The sequence below is a fragment of the Enoplosus armatus genome, chromosome 13 (assembly GCF_043641665.1).
Source record: "Enoplosus armatus isolate fEnoArm2 chromosome 13, fEnoArm2.hap1, whole genome shotgun sequence".
In the NCBI taxonomy this organism is placed as follows: domain Eukaryota; kingdom Metazoa; phylum Chordata; class Actinopteri; order Centrarchiformes; family Enoplosidae; genus Enoplosus; species Enoplosus armatus.
The window spans coordinates 1,271,494-1,285,936 of NC_092192.1; the positions used below are offsets into that span (position 1 = coordinate 1,271,494).

The window sequence follows — 14,443 nt, forward strand, 5'->3', positions numbered from 1 at the left end:
CATGATGACACAAACAATTATGAGCAGAATTCATAACACGGCCAAGATGGCTCCCTGTGACCTATTTTGGATGTTTCCCCTGGCAAGGCAAGCGGGGGGGGGGGGGGGGGGGGAGAGGGGGAGATGACTGGAGTCTATTGGGGTTGAAAGCAAAATATGAAGAGACTATTACCGCTGGCCAGGTCTTTCAGCACCTCCAAACGATAGCAGGTAAAAGGAGGAGATGTGGTTAAAGGTTTGGTGGAGAGGGGAAGATGCACTGAGAGGCAGAATGGAGGCAGAGTAAGAAGTGATACAGAGAGAAGGAGAGAGCGGGCGAGGGGGGGGATGGGAGTATGACCAGTGTTGTATTTCATCTCTGCGTAGTGGACGTCTTAATCAACAGTGTCAGGTTTTCTTTCTGGAGGCTGCATGGTGTTTTTCACGCTGACAGCGGAGGGAACATGAGTGAGTGGCAAACCGGACAGAGGAGGAGGTGGATGTCTAAAAAGTCGTTGTATCGATGTCTGCGGACATTCGTGAGTTGCATTAGTGCTCTTTAGATTTGTTAGTCTCTTTGAATTGCAACAGCAAAACGTAGGACTGAAGTTGGATGAGCGTGTTTGTGCAGTCTAACGTCTCCCTCACCAAATCAAACTGAAGTGAAAAAGCTGCGATCCCACAAAAAGCTCCTGTGTTATATGATAACTTTCTGACATTAAAATACCAAAACACATGTACATTCAGCCGCGCGGTTACAAAGGTGTTGGGCAGCAGGCCTATAAACATCAGAGCATTACAGGAATATTATTATTATTATTACAGACACTGTGAAGTCTTATAGCTTCAGTAAAACCAACAGGAATTAAAGCAGCTCAGGGACTAAAGTCCTTTTATGGGTGTTGTAGAAATATTGTATGTAGCCAAACAATAAAAACAATCTGTTATTCATTATTCAGGATTTTAATTTTCAATCATTTAAATTGCAATGCATCTCTATATAATAAAACCTTGTTTCTATAACTGTGTATTTCTGCAGATCTCTTTGATTGACTCGGGTCATCTTTATGGATCTCTTCCTTTGTATTGTCCCGGTCGTTTCTCTTATGTCACTTTATTTTGAAAACTGCTACACAAATAAAGGCCGTTATTAACGGTTTTTATAATATAACAACAAAATACTCAGGTCCTCTTTCAAGGTGCTATGAAAGAACAAGTCCCGCGGTGTACTTATCAAAATGTGCTCATTATTGCGCACGGCTCCCTTCAGAGTGTGAAATTAATGATGCATTAAAGTGAAAGCAACATTTTAGTGTTGTAGCAGCTCCAGGTGGTGTAAGCCCTTTGGCTAATTTAAACTACAGCAACGCATTTTATGAGTCAATCATGTGTTTTGACTGTTGAATCTGAATCAGAGAAGAAAAGAAGCGCAAAGTTGAACAAAATGTAATAATATAAATAAAATAATTAAGTTCCACTGTCTCAAAACTACACATGCAATTTATAAGTACTTTATATTTATAATATAGGCATAGACAGTATATGGTCTTATAGTAGCAGGAGATAAAACTAATATAAAATATTGGGAATATTGAAGTCATATCGCAAGAAACTATAAGATCATTAAGCAAAGTTATGAAGACTAAATGCACCTATTAGGATGTTATATTAATATTATATGAACGAAGTGCTATAATAAGTATGAAACACGGTATGTTATGGGCATATTTCCGTGCAGACTTCTGTACATCCTTGTAAAATAAGGGACATAAAGTCGTGACTGATGATTATTTATTGTGACGCGGCTGGACGGTGAAATATGCTGCCAACTGGCGCGCTGTAAACAGAGAGCAGGCCAGAGCTTTTATGGAATACATGTAACCCTGCTGCAGGGTGACACCTCCTGATTTATGGCTGTATTTAGATAAGACGCGACCGTAAATGGTTTCTAAATAGCGTCAAGGTCATGTAATGTAATGGGATAATGTTTTTAGGCGATGGAGATAAGATGATGTGTTTAGTGTGTGAGGAGCTGCGGGGAGGGAATGCGGAGATAAAGCCGCTGCAGGCCGTTTCCTTATACTGCTGAGGTATGAGGACAACAGGCCGCGGACTGTGTCTGTCCCAAAAAGAATTCATCAAACTGTTCATTTACACTTCCCAGAGCGCCCTGACGCATACCTTATGTTGTTACTGGAACAGGAGAGAGCCTGATAATAAACGCACAAAACGGCCATTACGCGTTTAAGAAAATATGAAAAATCCTGGAAAGTCTTTAAACCAGCATCAGACTGAAGGAGCCGGAAAGACAAAACAGACAATAAATTTCATATTTCAGTCAGTAAATTCATGGCGCAGTGAGATTTAATGAGATAGATTCTTTTTAATACAGAAAAACGTGCCTTCAATTTTATTTGTTCGCAGTTCGAAAATGAATCTGTGTTATTTCAAATGAGACAATTCATCCATCGAAAAGTTTCGTTTTTAATGGCGGGGGCACTAAATCCCAGTAGAAGAGCCTTTATTTTATGTCTGCGGATTAAAAGAAAAATCTTTGCGTAGCCAGAAAAATCAGAGGATATTTTTATCTGATGTCTTACGTTCATGCGCGCAATTTAAAAATCAAAGAGAATTGCTTTTAAACAACTGACGTGTGCATTTAGTAAATGTCCTACATGCTCGACAAATAAAATAACACGCAGTCAGTATTTTCACTACTGAATTACATAAATCACACTTAACAAACAGTCTTAGACAAACAGAGGGCGCGTAAATTCTGTGCGTAAAACCTCTCCAAAACAAAAAGAGGACACTTTAACTGACAAAAGACACATTTTCACAACATTTGAGACGCTTAAACCCCTTTTTTTTTATCTCACATGTGTACGTCTGTGTATCCAACAACCAACTCCAACCAGCAGATATTTGCTGCTTGTGCAGTGCCGTGAGATTATGGCACCATGGCGCATGTTATTGCAAATCTCTCCAGACACTCCTCCCATCCTGGACGCTTTCCTCTATTGGCTGCCTCCTTTCCACGCTGACATCCAAATCATATAAACCTGGGGGCCTCACACCTTCACCGGGGTCAAATTTCTTGAGCAAATCAGAGCAGCCTCTTCGGGAAACGATCGCAACAGAGAAACACGAGTGGAGCCCAGCACATCGCCGACATTTGTCCTCTGGAATTATAAACCTTTTCCGGCCTGAAGTCGCCTTCAGAATGACGACGATGTAAAAGTTGGTGGCTTCGTTTGGCTCGACTCGCTGATGCTTGCAGGGAGATACATGTTCAAGTCTTGAATGAGTTCTGTTGGCGGTACATCCCCGAGCAGAGACCGTTTTGGGGCAGCACCGGAGAGAGACCGAGGGCGACGGAAAACACGCCAACGACCACATTTGTTATCCCGCTCAACATGAACCTCATCGGGGGCTACCAGCACCACCACCACCTGATGCACGAACCCTTCCCGTTCGTCCAGCGGTGTCACCAGGACGCGCCGTACTTCCAGAGCTGGGTGGTGAACCACGGCGAGGTGCCCCCGGACTTCCAGATCCAGGCGCCCTACTCGGCCGCGGAGCTGGGAGCGCCAGGGGCGGCGAACGATGCCCGGCTAGAGGGGCTCCAGGCGGGGATGGGGAAGAGAAGAACGTCGGGGCCGAAGAAGGAGCGGCGGCGGACGGAGAGCATCAACACAGCTTTCGCCGAGCTGCGGGAGTGTATCCCCAACGTCCCGGCGGACACGAAACTGTCCAAAATTAAAACTTTACGCCTGGCGACCAGTTACATCGCCTACCTGATGGACGTCCTGGCCAAAGACTCCGGGGACACGGAGGGCTTTAAGGCCGAAATTAAGAAATTTGAAAACCGGGATCTGAAAAGGAAACGGGAGCCGGTAAGTTACGGTTGTAGAAGCCTCCGAAACTTTCCTGTTGATCAAAATAACTCCAACTGAAAACCTGTGAGCTGCTCGTTAGTTTTAAGTCCCTGAGTCTGAGCGGAAGACCGGGTGAAGTGTTCAGACGTGGTCTGAAGGTGGTCTTTAGGCCTCGCGATGTGCTCTGATTAACCCCGAAGTCTAAAAACAGGGTTTTATGTCCCTTTCACTCTGATTATGATCTGAATTATAATTATTATAATATCTACAATTCACAACGAACATTGTATTCAATTATATTTTTAGCCAATAGATCCAAACTATGACTGTAAATATATTTTGTGGGTTATGATCCACAATAACGAGGCCGCAGCCTTCAAACTGCAGCTCACATAATCAATACTGCTGAACGGCCTCGCTGTGTGGCGGATCTACACCTTCATACACACTGAAGATGTCTCCGGCTGCTGGTCACCATAGCAACAACTGGCCAACTTCAGTTATACCTTCATACATTATTATTATTATTATTATTATATGTTTCACTTCAAAGCAACATTTCCTCACAATGTGTGTGAGTCGATGACGTTTATAGTGTCAAAAATACATCTTTACAAATTCAAAAGTAAAGGATTATTTTAAAATATGCATCATTATTTAATGTTACACGTTATATATTATATATTATATATATATATATATATATATTAAATATATATATATATATATGTGATCTATACTGTTTCGGCTACATGTCAGTTATTCTGGTTTTAAGTTTAATGGTTTGATCAAAGTTTCACTGACTGTCACTTAATGAAGCCTGTGACGTCATGGCCCACATTGCGTCACCGAAGACTTTCACAGGCTGAAGGTGACACGGTGACGAAGAACAGCACGCACCGTGTTTCCGTAGGACTTTCCGGTGTAATCAGAGGAGCCGAACTTGTGATATTAATACACGCAGGAAACGGTGCACTGATTTCTAAAGTTCAGTAACTCTCTCATTAAACTGGGGTGGGGGGTCCCTGCATGTGTTGGCGCCCCCCTGCTGATGATTATGTGTGTTTTGGTGTCGCAGACTGACGGCCTGCAGGAGTCTTTAGGAGCCGAGAAGAAGGTGAAGGGCCGGACCGGGTGGCCGCAGCAGGTCTGGGCTCTGGAGCTCAACCAGTGACCCCCCCCCTCCATCCTCCTCACAGACTCTGGATTCAAATCAGATAAAAAAACCACTGACTGAACCTGAACACGCCGCTGTGCACGAGAGGGAATGAAAGGACGACATGGAAACAAGGCGACGCACCGCGACGGACGCCGGTGGACCAGCTCCCGGTGTGTTTCTACATCTGACTGTATGTGTTTGATATTTGTGGTATTTCTGCTTTTTGATGTTTCCAGCCCCCCAGTACTGTAGACCAGATGTTGCCACGGCGTCGAAAACATCTGTCTCCCCTAGAAGTGTGTCTTTATCTGGTGTTTTCCACATTCGACGGCGCTGGAGCAGAAAATAAATAAATGATCACACATGTGGAGTAAATGTAGAGTGTGTTGTGCTCTGAGATGGACGCCAAAGGTGCAAAATAAAATGATTTTGACCTCATTTTAAAGTTTGAGCTCAGCTAACTGGGACGCTGCAGGAGGATTAGTCCCAAAAATATTTAAGTTCTGATTTTCAATGCGAGTTACCAAAAGATGACGTCAGGAATCCGTTACAAGGCTGAACTGAGATTCTGAGAATAACAAACTGCTGTGAGCTGAAATCATCACGGAGGCAAACATTCACTTCAGTCCTGTTACGTTTTATTTCATTTCATTCCCGAGTTTGTACAGAACAAGACACCACAGCTGCGAAGTCCTTTTAAAACATTAATGAACGAACCAAAAAGACAATTAATAAATACGAGATGATACTGCCTGACCACTGGGGGGGGGGGGGGGGGGGGGGGTTAACCAGGCAGAAATGAACAACAGACACCAGCTCCAGAAACAATTCCTGAGGAAACTTATTCCTTTTCTTCCGCTGAATTGGGCGCAGTCAGAATATTATTACATTATTATTATATAATTATTTCACTGTTGCTGTAAAACTGCAGCGGCTGTTGTTGATGTTTCTTGTGGGAAATGATTGAATTGACTGAATCTACCTCAAAATGAATGTCACTGTCTGAGAAGACGAACACAGCGACTGTCGAGTTACCGCGCAGCTTTCACTCCGACCTGTGAGACACTACCGCAGAGAGGGACGGGGGGGGGGGGGGGGGGGGGGGTTATTACTGTGCGTCATGTCGATGAAATGTACATTGGATGTGAAGTTATATATAGTTCCGTAAATAAATGAATTATTTTAAGACACTCCAGCTGCAGTGAAGGTCTTTTCTTATTTAACGGCCCGACTTCTTCAAGAATGAACGTCTTATTAAACGGACATTATTCCCCCAAAACCAGGCGATGTCTTCATTTTCTGCCTTTTTCCTTTTCTTTTGTTTGTTTTTTCAGTAACGGTAAAGGAGGAAAGTCTCGCCTGAAAAGAAAGTTCTGAAATGACTCTAAGAGGAATCACATAATTAGGAATTTATTCTAAAAATCAGAAAACATTTTTTATCCCACATTATAGTCTACACTTCCTTCATTACTCCACTGTCAGAAATGTGATTATTTTCCAGGATTTCCACCTCATTTTTCATGATTCTGATTTCTAACTGTCCCAGTTATTCTGGGTAGTTTACTATTCAGAGACTTAACAGCTGGTTCAGAAGTAAAATGTTATTCCTACATATAAAATGAAATAGCAGCAGATCTAATCGTCCTGTATCGATAAGTCATGTGTGCAGCATTATATTCTAGAAATGGAGGACTCTTTGATTATTATTAAACTCTTTAATTGGCCTGAAGACCTCCAGTGGGCTCCAGTAATGTGCTAAACCCTTCCACACGTTTACTCGAGTTAGTGAAAGAGAAGTATTCATGGGAGAAAAAAAAAGTTTGGCTCCAAAAATAAAGTGTGAAACTGTGAGAAAAATGTTCGGCCGATGCTACTTTTTCATGTTGATTTTGTTTTCTCTCTAAAAGGTGTTTTGAAATGCCCCCCCCCACCCCCCCCACTCCAGTTAGTAGGAGGGTCTGCAGTGACACCTAGTGGTCGATGGCTGTTACTGAAACAACACAGCATGAAGACAAATCCAACATGGCTGCATTTTCCTTCATCCTTAATTTCAAAAGTTAGATATTATTTTCATGACTTCTACATACATACAGCATGAAAACAGCTGGAAACAACTCAAACATCTGTGAATGAACAAAGACGAGACTGTACAATACATTTATTATTAATATTATTATTAGGAGCAATAAGCAGCCATATTTAAATATGTCTTTTTTCTAATACAACAGTTACGTTAATGTGGCCTGGCCTGTATGTTAATAAAGTTGGGTGATACCTACATGACACTAACAAACCTAATAATAGACACTAAAAAAACAAAACCTGTCAAAAGTAGACAAACTCAGTGTGGCGGACAAACAGAGTGACGTCAACCCCATAAATAAACACACAAGTGAAGAGGAGCTTGTTTTTGAGAAGATGCAAAACCAAAAGTGGTGCGTTGCCGGAGGTTTCAGCAGGGCTTTAACAATTGAAATGAACTTGTTTCGTGTTAACAGGGGTCACTGGGGGCTCATCTCATCACGGCTTGTGGTTTAATATTCACGAAATATATATTAAAGAAAGACCAAATTCAACTAACGATGGTTAATTCTCTGCTTCATTACATGATAATGACATTTCACAAACGAAACAATTAATCGATCAATAATTAAGAAAAGAATCACCAAAATGCAGAGTCACTGTTCTTCAATGTTTACGTTGAGACAAGAATTCAAGGCGGCCTTAAAAAGAAATCCAGTTATGCTGTTAAATCCCTGTTGGACCGTGAACACATTCTGGGGACGTTTGTGAACCAGCAGGATTATTTCAACTCGGCATAAAAATGTAAAACACTTTAAGACCTCATTAACCAACTTCCACTAAAACTGATTTTTGCTGGCCGATATGAAAGGAAGGCATCCAAGTTTTAATTTGATTAATTATTCAAAAGAAAATAAGAATAATAAATTCATCTTCTTGAAACAGATCCAGGTATAAACACTGCTCTTAAATATTAAAATTATGCTAATAATTACTCTTACACCCCTATCACACACACACACACACACACACAAGTTCCACTTCAAGTGGGAAAAAAAGATGGAGAAATCCAAATCTGATATGCAGAAAGACACAACTTTATACAACTTAAGGCTGAACTAAAGAGAGGGACAGAAAACTGGACTACAAAGAAAAAAGTTAAATTAGCTATAAACACCTGCGAGGAAAGAAATCAGTATGTGTGTTCAGACGTACAGACAACAGCTAGAAAGAAGGAAAAGAGTGGGTCATAGCCAAATGCTACATCATTCACCACCATTAGTCTGTAAATGAAACACTTCCAGCTGGAAAAGGGCGACTAACAGATCAAAGATCAGGACTGAGATCAGCTCGTTTGGAGAAGATGAAGGTGTCATGTGGAGGAGTAAACCGAGCCTGAGCCCTGATGTAACCTCAGTGAAGGCCCCCTTCCAACAACTCATTCATTCACAATAAAAAACAAAAGTCATTCACTTCCAACACGCTTTCCTGTTGGCACAAGCATTCCTCTTGGTGAACCTGGTAACAGTCAAACCGGCAAAGAAAGAAAATAACCCAAATTACCAAAACGTGTCCCCTTTTTTACGCTTAAGGCAGCTCTATTGTACATTGCATTCAACCAAGTTACTTAAGATCGGACGCTGTTCTTTTCTACATATTGACAGTTACATTACAGCATGACGACGTAAAACCCTGCGGAGTGAGTCCTGGTCCTCGACAGTCTTTAGGGACCTGGCTTTTGCTGCGGAGAGGAAGAGGAAATGCATTGGAGGAGGATCCACCATCGTGACAACATGTGAAGAGGGCAAAATGAGCAAAAGTGAACTCATCCAGCCTGAATTCTCCTCCACGTCAGCTAAATGTCCTCCAAGGACAACAGGAGTTTGTGTTGTAGGTCTTACGGAGGAGCGGGATGGGGACGGGGCTGCAGGAGGAGCTGGTGTTGGCCGTTGTTGCTGTTAGTGGTGTCCAGGTTGTGCGATTAGCTGCTGCCGCTCATCACTGTGGTTGTCGATTGCGTTGTAGCTACTGCTGCTGTGGTTGTTGTTGGGATGTTTAGTCCAGCGGTTTGCCGCCGTCGCCTTTCTGGTCCAAGCGGCTCTTGCTGCTCTTCACCATGTAAATAAAGTAGGTCAGCGTCTCCTTCTCGTTCACCTGAATATTCCTGAAGTGACGACTCACCGTCTACAGAGGAGGAGGAGGGGGGGGGGGGGGGGGGTGAAGAGAGGTTAACTCAAATCTCCAATGGCAGGACTTTGTTTTCTGATGATGATCAGTGTTTTCTGAAGCCTCTTTCACACATAGTTTTTGGTAAATTACTGGGATAACCTTTCAGGCTCCACTAGTCAGTTTCACTGTTCACACATGCAGCTACATTCAGGAACATTTCCGGCTTACGCCTTTTCACACGTCACGGCGATACCGGAATACACGGGGGGGCGGTCCAGCAGATGGTGATGGCAGCACTTATGGAACTCTACAGAAGAAGGTGGGGCAAGGCCGGACGCTCGAGACGGCCGAGAAAAGTATCGGCAAGGCAACTGTAAACAAGTTGCAGACTCAGATACGTCTGGAGCTGAATATACTTTTTAAGTAACGTGGCATTTTGTCAGCTGTGCCACAACACACCTTCTTACTGAAGAGAAAAATATCACCAAACTAAGTATCTGCACACAATCTTATGTCATCTATCGGCCAGTGTTTTATGTTGAAAGATTATTAAAATCACAACCAATGACGATGACAACAACTGAGAAATATTTGAAGACACTAAACACTGAATATTTTCTAGTGGAAGACTTTTAATCCGGACTTAACTGAAGCCTAACTGATGGTTGTTTGGATCTATAAAGCGACCTCAAAGAGAAGAACGAACATCCTCTACGCAGCCTCTCGATGCTGGTTCTCCTGGACGGGGCGGAGCTCAGGGACAGCTGTAACTGGTTGGGGGCTGTTGACTGGTGCTTTATTAATGATGTGGGGAGCTCATTAATAGGAGGGCCTGAACCTGACTAAAAGCCTGGGGAAACATTCAACTTACAGCCCAGTTTCATTCACTCATTCAACAGCCAAGTCACATCCGACCCCCCCGCCGCCGCAGGCCAACAGAGAGCGCTACATACGGGAGGTGTTTGTGAGGATGAGGGCCGGGCCAGCTGCATGAAGACCACCTGTCGATTTGGCAAATTAGTCTAACAATCTCTCCATGACCAATTACCGTGGAATAGGACGTGCAACACTGCGTATATCACAGCAAACGAGTAAGATGGAGCCGAGGGCTGAGAGGACGGGGGCCGAGAGGACGGGGGCCGGGCACGCCTAATGAGGGCAGCTCAGTTACTGAATATGAACTACTAGCCTGATTATTCCAAAGAAATCCTTAAAAAGAGAAGAAGTAACCACAGTCTCCTCCCAGGATGCTGCGCAAAAGCAACATTTTTAGAGACAGTTTATACACTTATATATTTCTAAAAACATGAATCAAGATGTGTTGTTCATACACCATATTATTGCTCAATAATAAGTGATATTCATTGATGATTTTGTTAAAGTTAAAGGAAAGCCAAACAGTAAGGCTCCTACAATTTCATTTTAAGGGGTGGTACTAACGATTATTCTCGATTCATTTATTGATTTTTTTAGATTAAGCAATTGTGTTGCTATAAATTGTCAGATTGCAAAGACTGTCCAAGACCCCAAAGTGAAGTCTTCAAATGACTTTTGTCCAAACTAGCAGTCCAAAGAAAATGCTGCTTTTAAAAATCAATAAATGCGGGTGAATGAAGCTGTAAACAAGTTGTAGCACCTGAGGTTTGTGTTTGACCAATCAGTGACATTCAGCAAACTCAGCCCAGTTTGTTCCCGGGCCATTAGAGAGTACTGACCTCACAGCAGGGGCTTTGTGGGAACCAGTAACTATGCCAGAGAAACAAAATTTACACATAAGGTTCCTGAGGCGGAAGCAGGGCTAATAAGCAGCATTGGTGGTGGACCACGGTTTCATGGTCAATGCTGAACAGAACGGGAGGAGAACACAACACCTGTACATCATGTACAGTGCAAAGTATGAGACACCCAACATGTAGTTCCTTCAGTTCTCAGTGTGCTACCTCTGCCAGCTGGGCCTTGTTGAGTCCGGGTCTGGTCTGCAGCTTGTAGTGTCGCTTATAGCGTCTCAACGTGTTCACCTGCAGCTGGAAAAGGTCGACCTGGAAACACATCAGGGACAGGGACGCAGTCAGTTAGTGAATTAAGAGAGACATTTTGGGCACATTTCAATGATTTACTTCAGGCTCCCAGAGGCCTCTGCCTCTTCTTCAGCTTTTAAAGGAGATGAAACTTTAATGATCTCCATGGAGAAATTGGGTCATTGCAGCAACGAGCACTAAAAAGCACACAAGCACAACTGAGTACGAGATGAATATACATTTCTTCAACAGTAATAATAATAAACTTAATTTATACAGCACTGGTAATGCTGGTTATATAAGCATATTCCACCATGAGTTGGTGTTTTTAAGATTTCCTATGCCCTGTCATTTTGGCGCTATTGTGCTTCAACATGATGCCTGCGAGTAACATTTCAGTCCACATCACCTCAGGGACCTCCACATCATGATCCGGGGACTCTCCTCCATCGTCACTGGTCTTCCTCTTCCTCTTGTTGCGGACGCTCTGGATGAAGTTCTTATGGAAGTCACAGATGTAGAGGTGTCGCACCTGTAAAGATATTAAAGAGTATTAAAGGAGAAGTTTACCATGTACAAAACCTCTGTTTAGTGTGCTGGTCCCGCAGCATCAGGATCAGAGCAATACTTACTGGCAGACTAGGCTGGCTAACGTTTGAAATTCTTCAACAGGTCTCAATATAATACCTGAGTTTCAGTGCTGACACCAAAACAATACGATTTTCAATAGCTTGGAGGAGGAGGACCTTGTTTTCCTTTAATAAAACCAAACTTCAGTAGAGTTTAAATTCAAACCTGTAATTAAACATTGGAGTGTTTAATGCTGACTGAACACAAGCTGCTGTACACAAACTTTGCCAAGATAAACTGCTATAAAACTGGCAAAGCTGGGACTTACAACAGGAAGTATCTAAACAAAGACCTCGATACTTGACGGTTTGTGATTATCGATGCCATGGACACCACTTTTTAACTAAAGTAGTATTAAGATTCGGTGCCCAGCCATGACTACAGGCCGTCTGTAATCTCAATAATTGAACAAATGAAGCTTGCTCTGATGTGCTGCCTCAGCTGAATGCTTAAATACAAAATGAATCTGTCCCCCCGTGAACTCACGTGCACTCATGTTCCTCTGGGCCACGCTCACAACATGTGACTTGTCACATCAGTCCCGACATGTCTGCAAAAACTTGTGGACAAACAGCAACGAGGCTCGCTAAAGACAACTGAGCTCGGTGCTTTCTAGGAGTCTTAGAGCCGACACAGACCCGGGACACAATGAGGACTTTGAAGCAGAGAACAGAGTGGCAGCAACAACACATTCGTTAGGCATCCTTGCATTCATGGACAACACTGCTGTGTGGTAGGGGGCCCTGGGGCAAAGCTGAGCTGGAACCCCCTGGTTCCCTCCAACTCTTTGTGCATTGCGAATGCATCCTTAAGTACTCAACAGGTACGGAGCACCCAGCAGATTACACAAGCCAGGAATATTACCCTGCCCCCAGGTTTGCTTTGTCTTTGTGGTGAGTTAATTAAAAGACACATTTACTTAGCGAAATGCAAAGTGTGAGCACAATACCAACTGAAATGAATGAAGATATCTGAGCAAGATTTTGACACGGGGCATCAAACTAATTTTATTTTTACTGGATCATTGCTTGTGTTTTTGTATTGTTCTGAATGGGGTTTTCCTGTTGAGATGTGTGCATCAAGTTGATTAACTTGACAGACAGAGAATGGATCAACAAGTTTGGTCATCTCTGAATCGTTTTTCTTTATCCAGCTTCTCAAATGTGACGTTTTGCTGCTTTTCCCTGTATTACAAATCAGTGTAAATTGATCCGTTTGGGTTTTGGACTGATTTGAAGATCTGCAATTGACATATGAGACTATCTTCGGACAAATGATTAAACGTGACAATAATCTGCAGATTGATCGTTAGTTGCAGCACTATTATGTTGTTATGACCTCCTAATATACACAATAACTAACTGCCACGCAGAGAAACTAAGGGCTTGGGATTGTTGCCTGGTTGGTGGTTCAGCCTTGGTTTTCTGTTTGTTTAGCTCAACAAGTTCCTCTCATTGTGTTCTGTGAGGCTGGACTGTGAGTAGGCCACAGGGCAACGTAGCTACGTTTGTCATTTAAAAACACAGACGGGAACAAACAGCGACACGACAGACAAAACCGAGCAAAACTGCCACGAGGGACATTAGTTCCAGCACGGTGTAACTTGAGCTAACGTGTGTGCATTTCCTCGTATCTACGTTTATCAACGTTTATCTGCCGGTAGTTTATGGAGCCGTTTACTTAACTGGACTGAGCTCGAGCAACACAAGTTAGCTTCCCTGGCAACAGCCATTTTATAAAGCGCCGCGGAGGCGTGTTTAAGGAAACTGTTGCAATGAGAGAAAGCTGGAAGTTGATGTCCCGGTAGCTAGCATAGCTAACGTTAGCCTGACATTTAAACCGGGTGAGAACAGGTTAAGCTACAGACATTACCGCCGACGGCTGCTACAGTAACGCCAACAACAAGGGAGAGCCGTGAATATCTGCCCGTTTGTTTATTCAGGTTAACTGACGCCAACAAGCTAGCTGGCATTAGCTGACAGCTGAAGAGTCTGAAGTTTCCCCATGAGCTAACTTTCAGCTATCATCCAACGCTCACGGTCGCTGATTTAAGTGTCAAACCAGAACAACACGGTCTTATAGTTCCACTTACACTCTTGTCGATGTCCAGTTTGAGTTTCTTCTGCGATATGCTTTTCTGGATCCTCTTACTGAAGGAGGCGTTTCCAGCTGACCGGCCGCAGCGCTCTCCGTCCTCGATCAGACAGCAGCTCTGTCCATAAAACGGCGGAGCAGGCGGTCCATCGTGGCTGTCTTCCTCTGTGCTGAACCCATTCATTCTGTACGATTGTAATGCTCTTTGTGCGATAAACAAATCAGTTAAAAAAACAGCGATAGGTCGGTTACCAAGTGTCTTGTTCACGCGTTGCCCTTTTGTGAAAGATAATCCGGTAGCGTTAGCTAGCTTGCTCGGCTAAGTGGCTAGTTTGCGAGCTAACAGCCCTGATGTTTTATCCTTACACCGGCGACTTATTTCGAAACACGATAGCCTCTCGTTAAAAACATACTCCTGCAGATCTCCGTCCGATTTACACCACAAAACAGCTGCTGCTAATGTTAGCTAACTCAAGTGCTAGCTAGACCGCAAG

General features: G+C 43.2%; 2 protein-coding genes across 5 annotated transcripts; one reads left to right on the top strand and one right to left on the bottom strand.

Annotated features, from left to right (window-relative positions):
• Positions 1-3,395: 3,395 nt before the first annotated feature.
• Positions 3,396-5,031, top strand: LOC139295630 (heart- and neural crest derivatives-expressed protein 1-like). 2 transcript variants are annotated; one of them, XM_070917848.1, is made up of 2 exons: positions 3,396-3,911; positions 4,951-5,031. In XM_070917848.1, exons 1-2 carry the CDS (start codon positions 3,396-3,398, stop codon positions 5,029-5,031), a joined length of 597 nt encoding a protein of 198 aa, XP_070773949.1. The 2 variants fall into 2 exon arrangements, with proteins under 2 accessions (XP_070773949.1, XP_070773950.1); XM_070917849.1 differs by having other exon boundaries at positions 3,396-3,875; positions 4,936-5,031.
• A 2,128-nt stretch (positions 5,032-7,159) lies between these two features.
• Positions 7,160-14,133, bottom strand: LOC139295263 (histone deacetylase complex subunit SAP30L). 3 transcript variants are annotated; one of them, XM_070917418.1, is made up of 4 exons: positions 13,948-14,133; positions 11,635-11,757; positions 11,148-11,246; positions 7,160-9,222 (listed from the first exon to the last, which is right to left on the bottom strand). In XM_070917418.1, exons 1-4 carry the CDS (start codon positions 14,131-14,133, stop codon positions 9,094-9,096), a joined length of 537 nt encoding a protein of 178 aa, XP_070773519.1. In that variant the 3' UTR covers positions 7,160-9,093. The 3 variants fall into 3 exon arrangements, with proteins under 3 accessions (XP_070773519.1, XP_070773521.1, XP_070773520.1); XM_070917420.1 differs by lacking the exon at positions 11,635-11,757 and having other exon boundaries at positions 11,148-11,231; XM_070917419.1 differs by lacking the exon at positions 11,635-11,757.
• Positions 14,134-14,443: the final 310 nt, after the last annotated feature.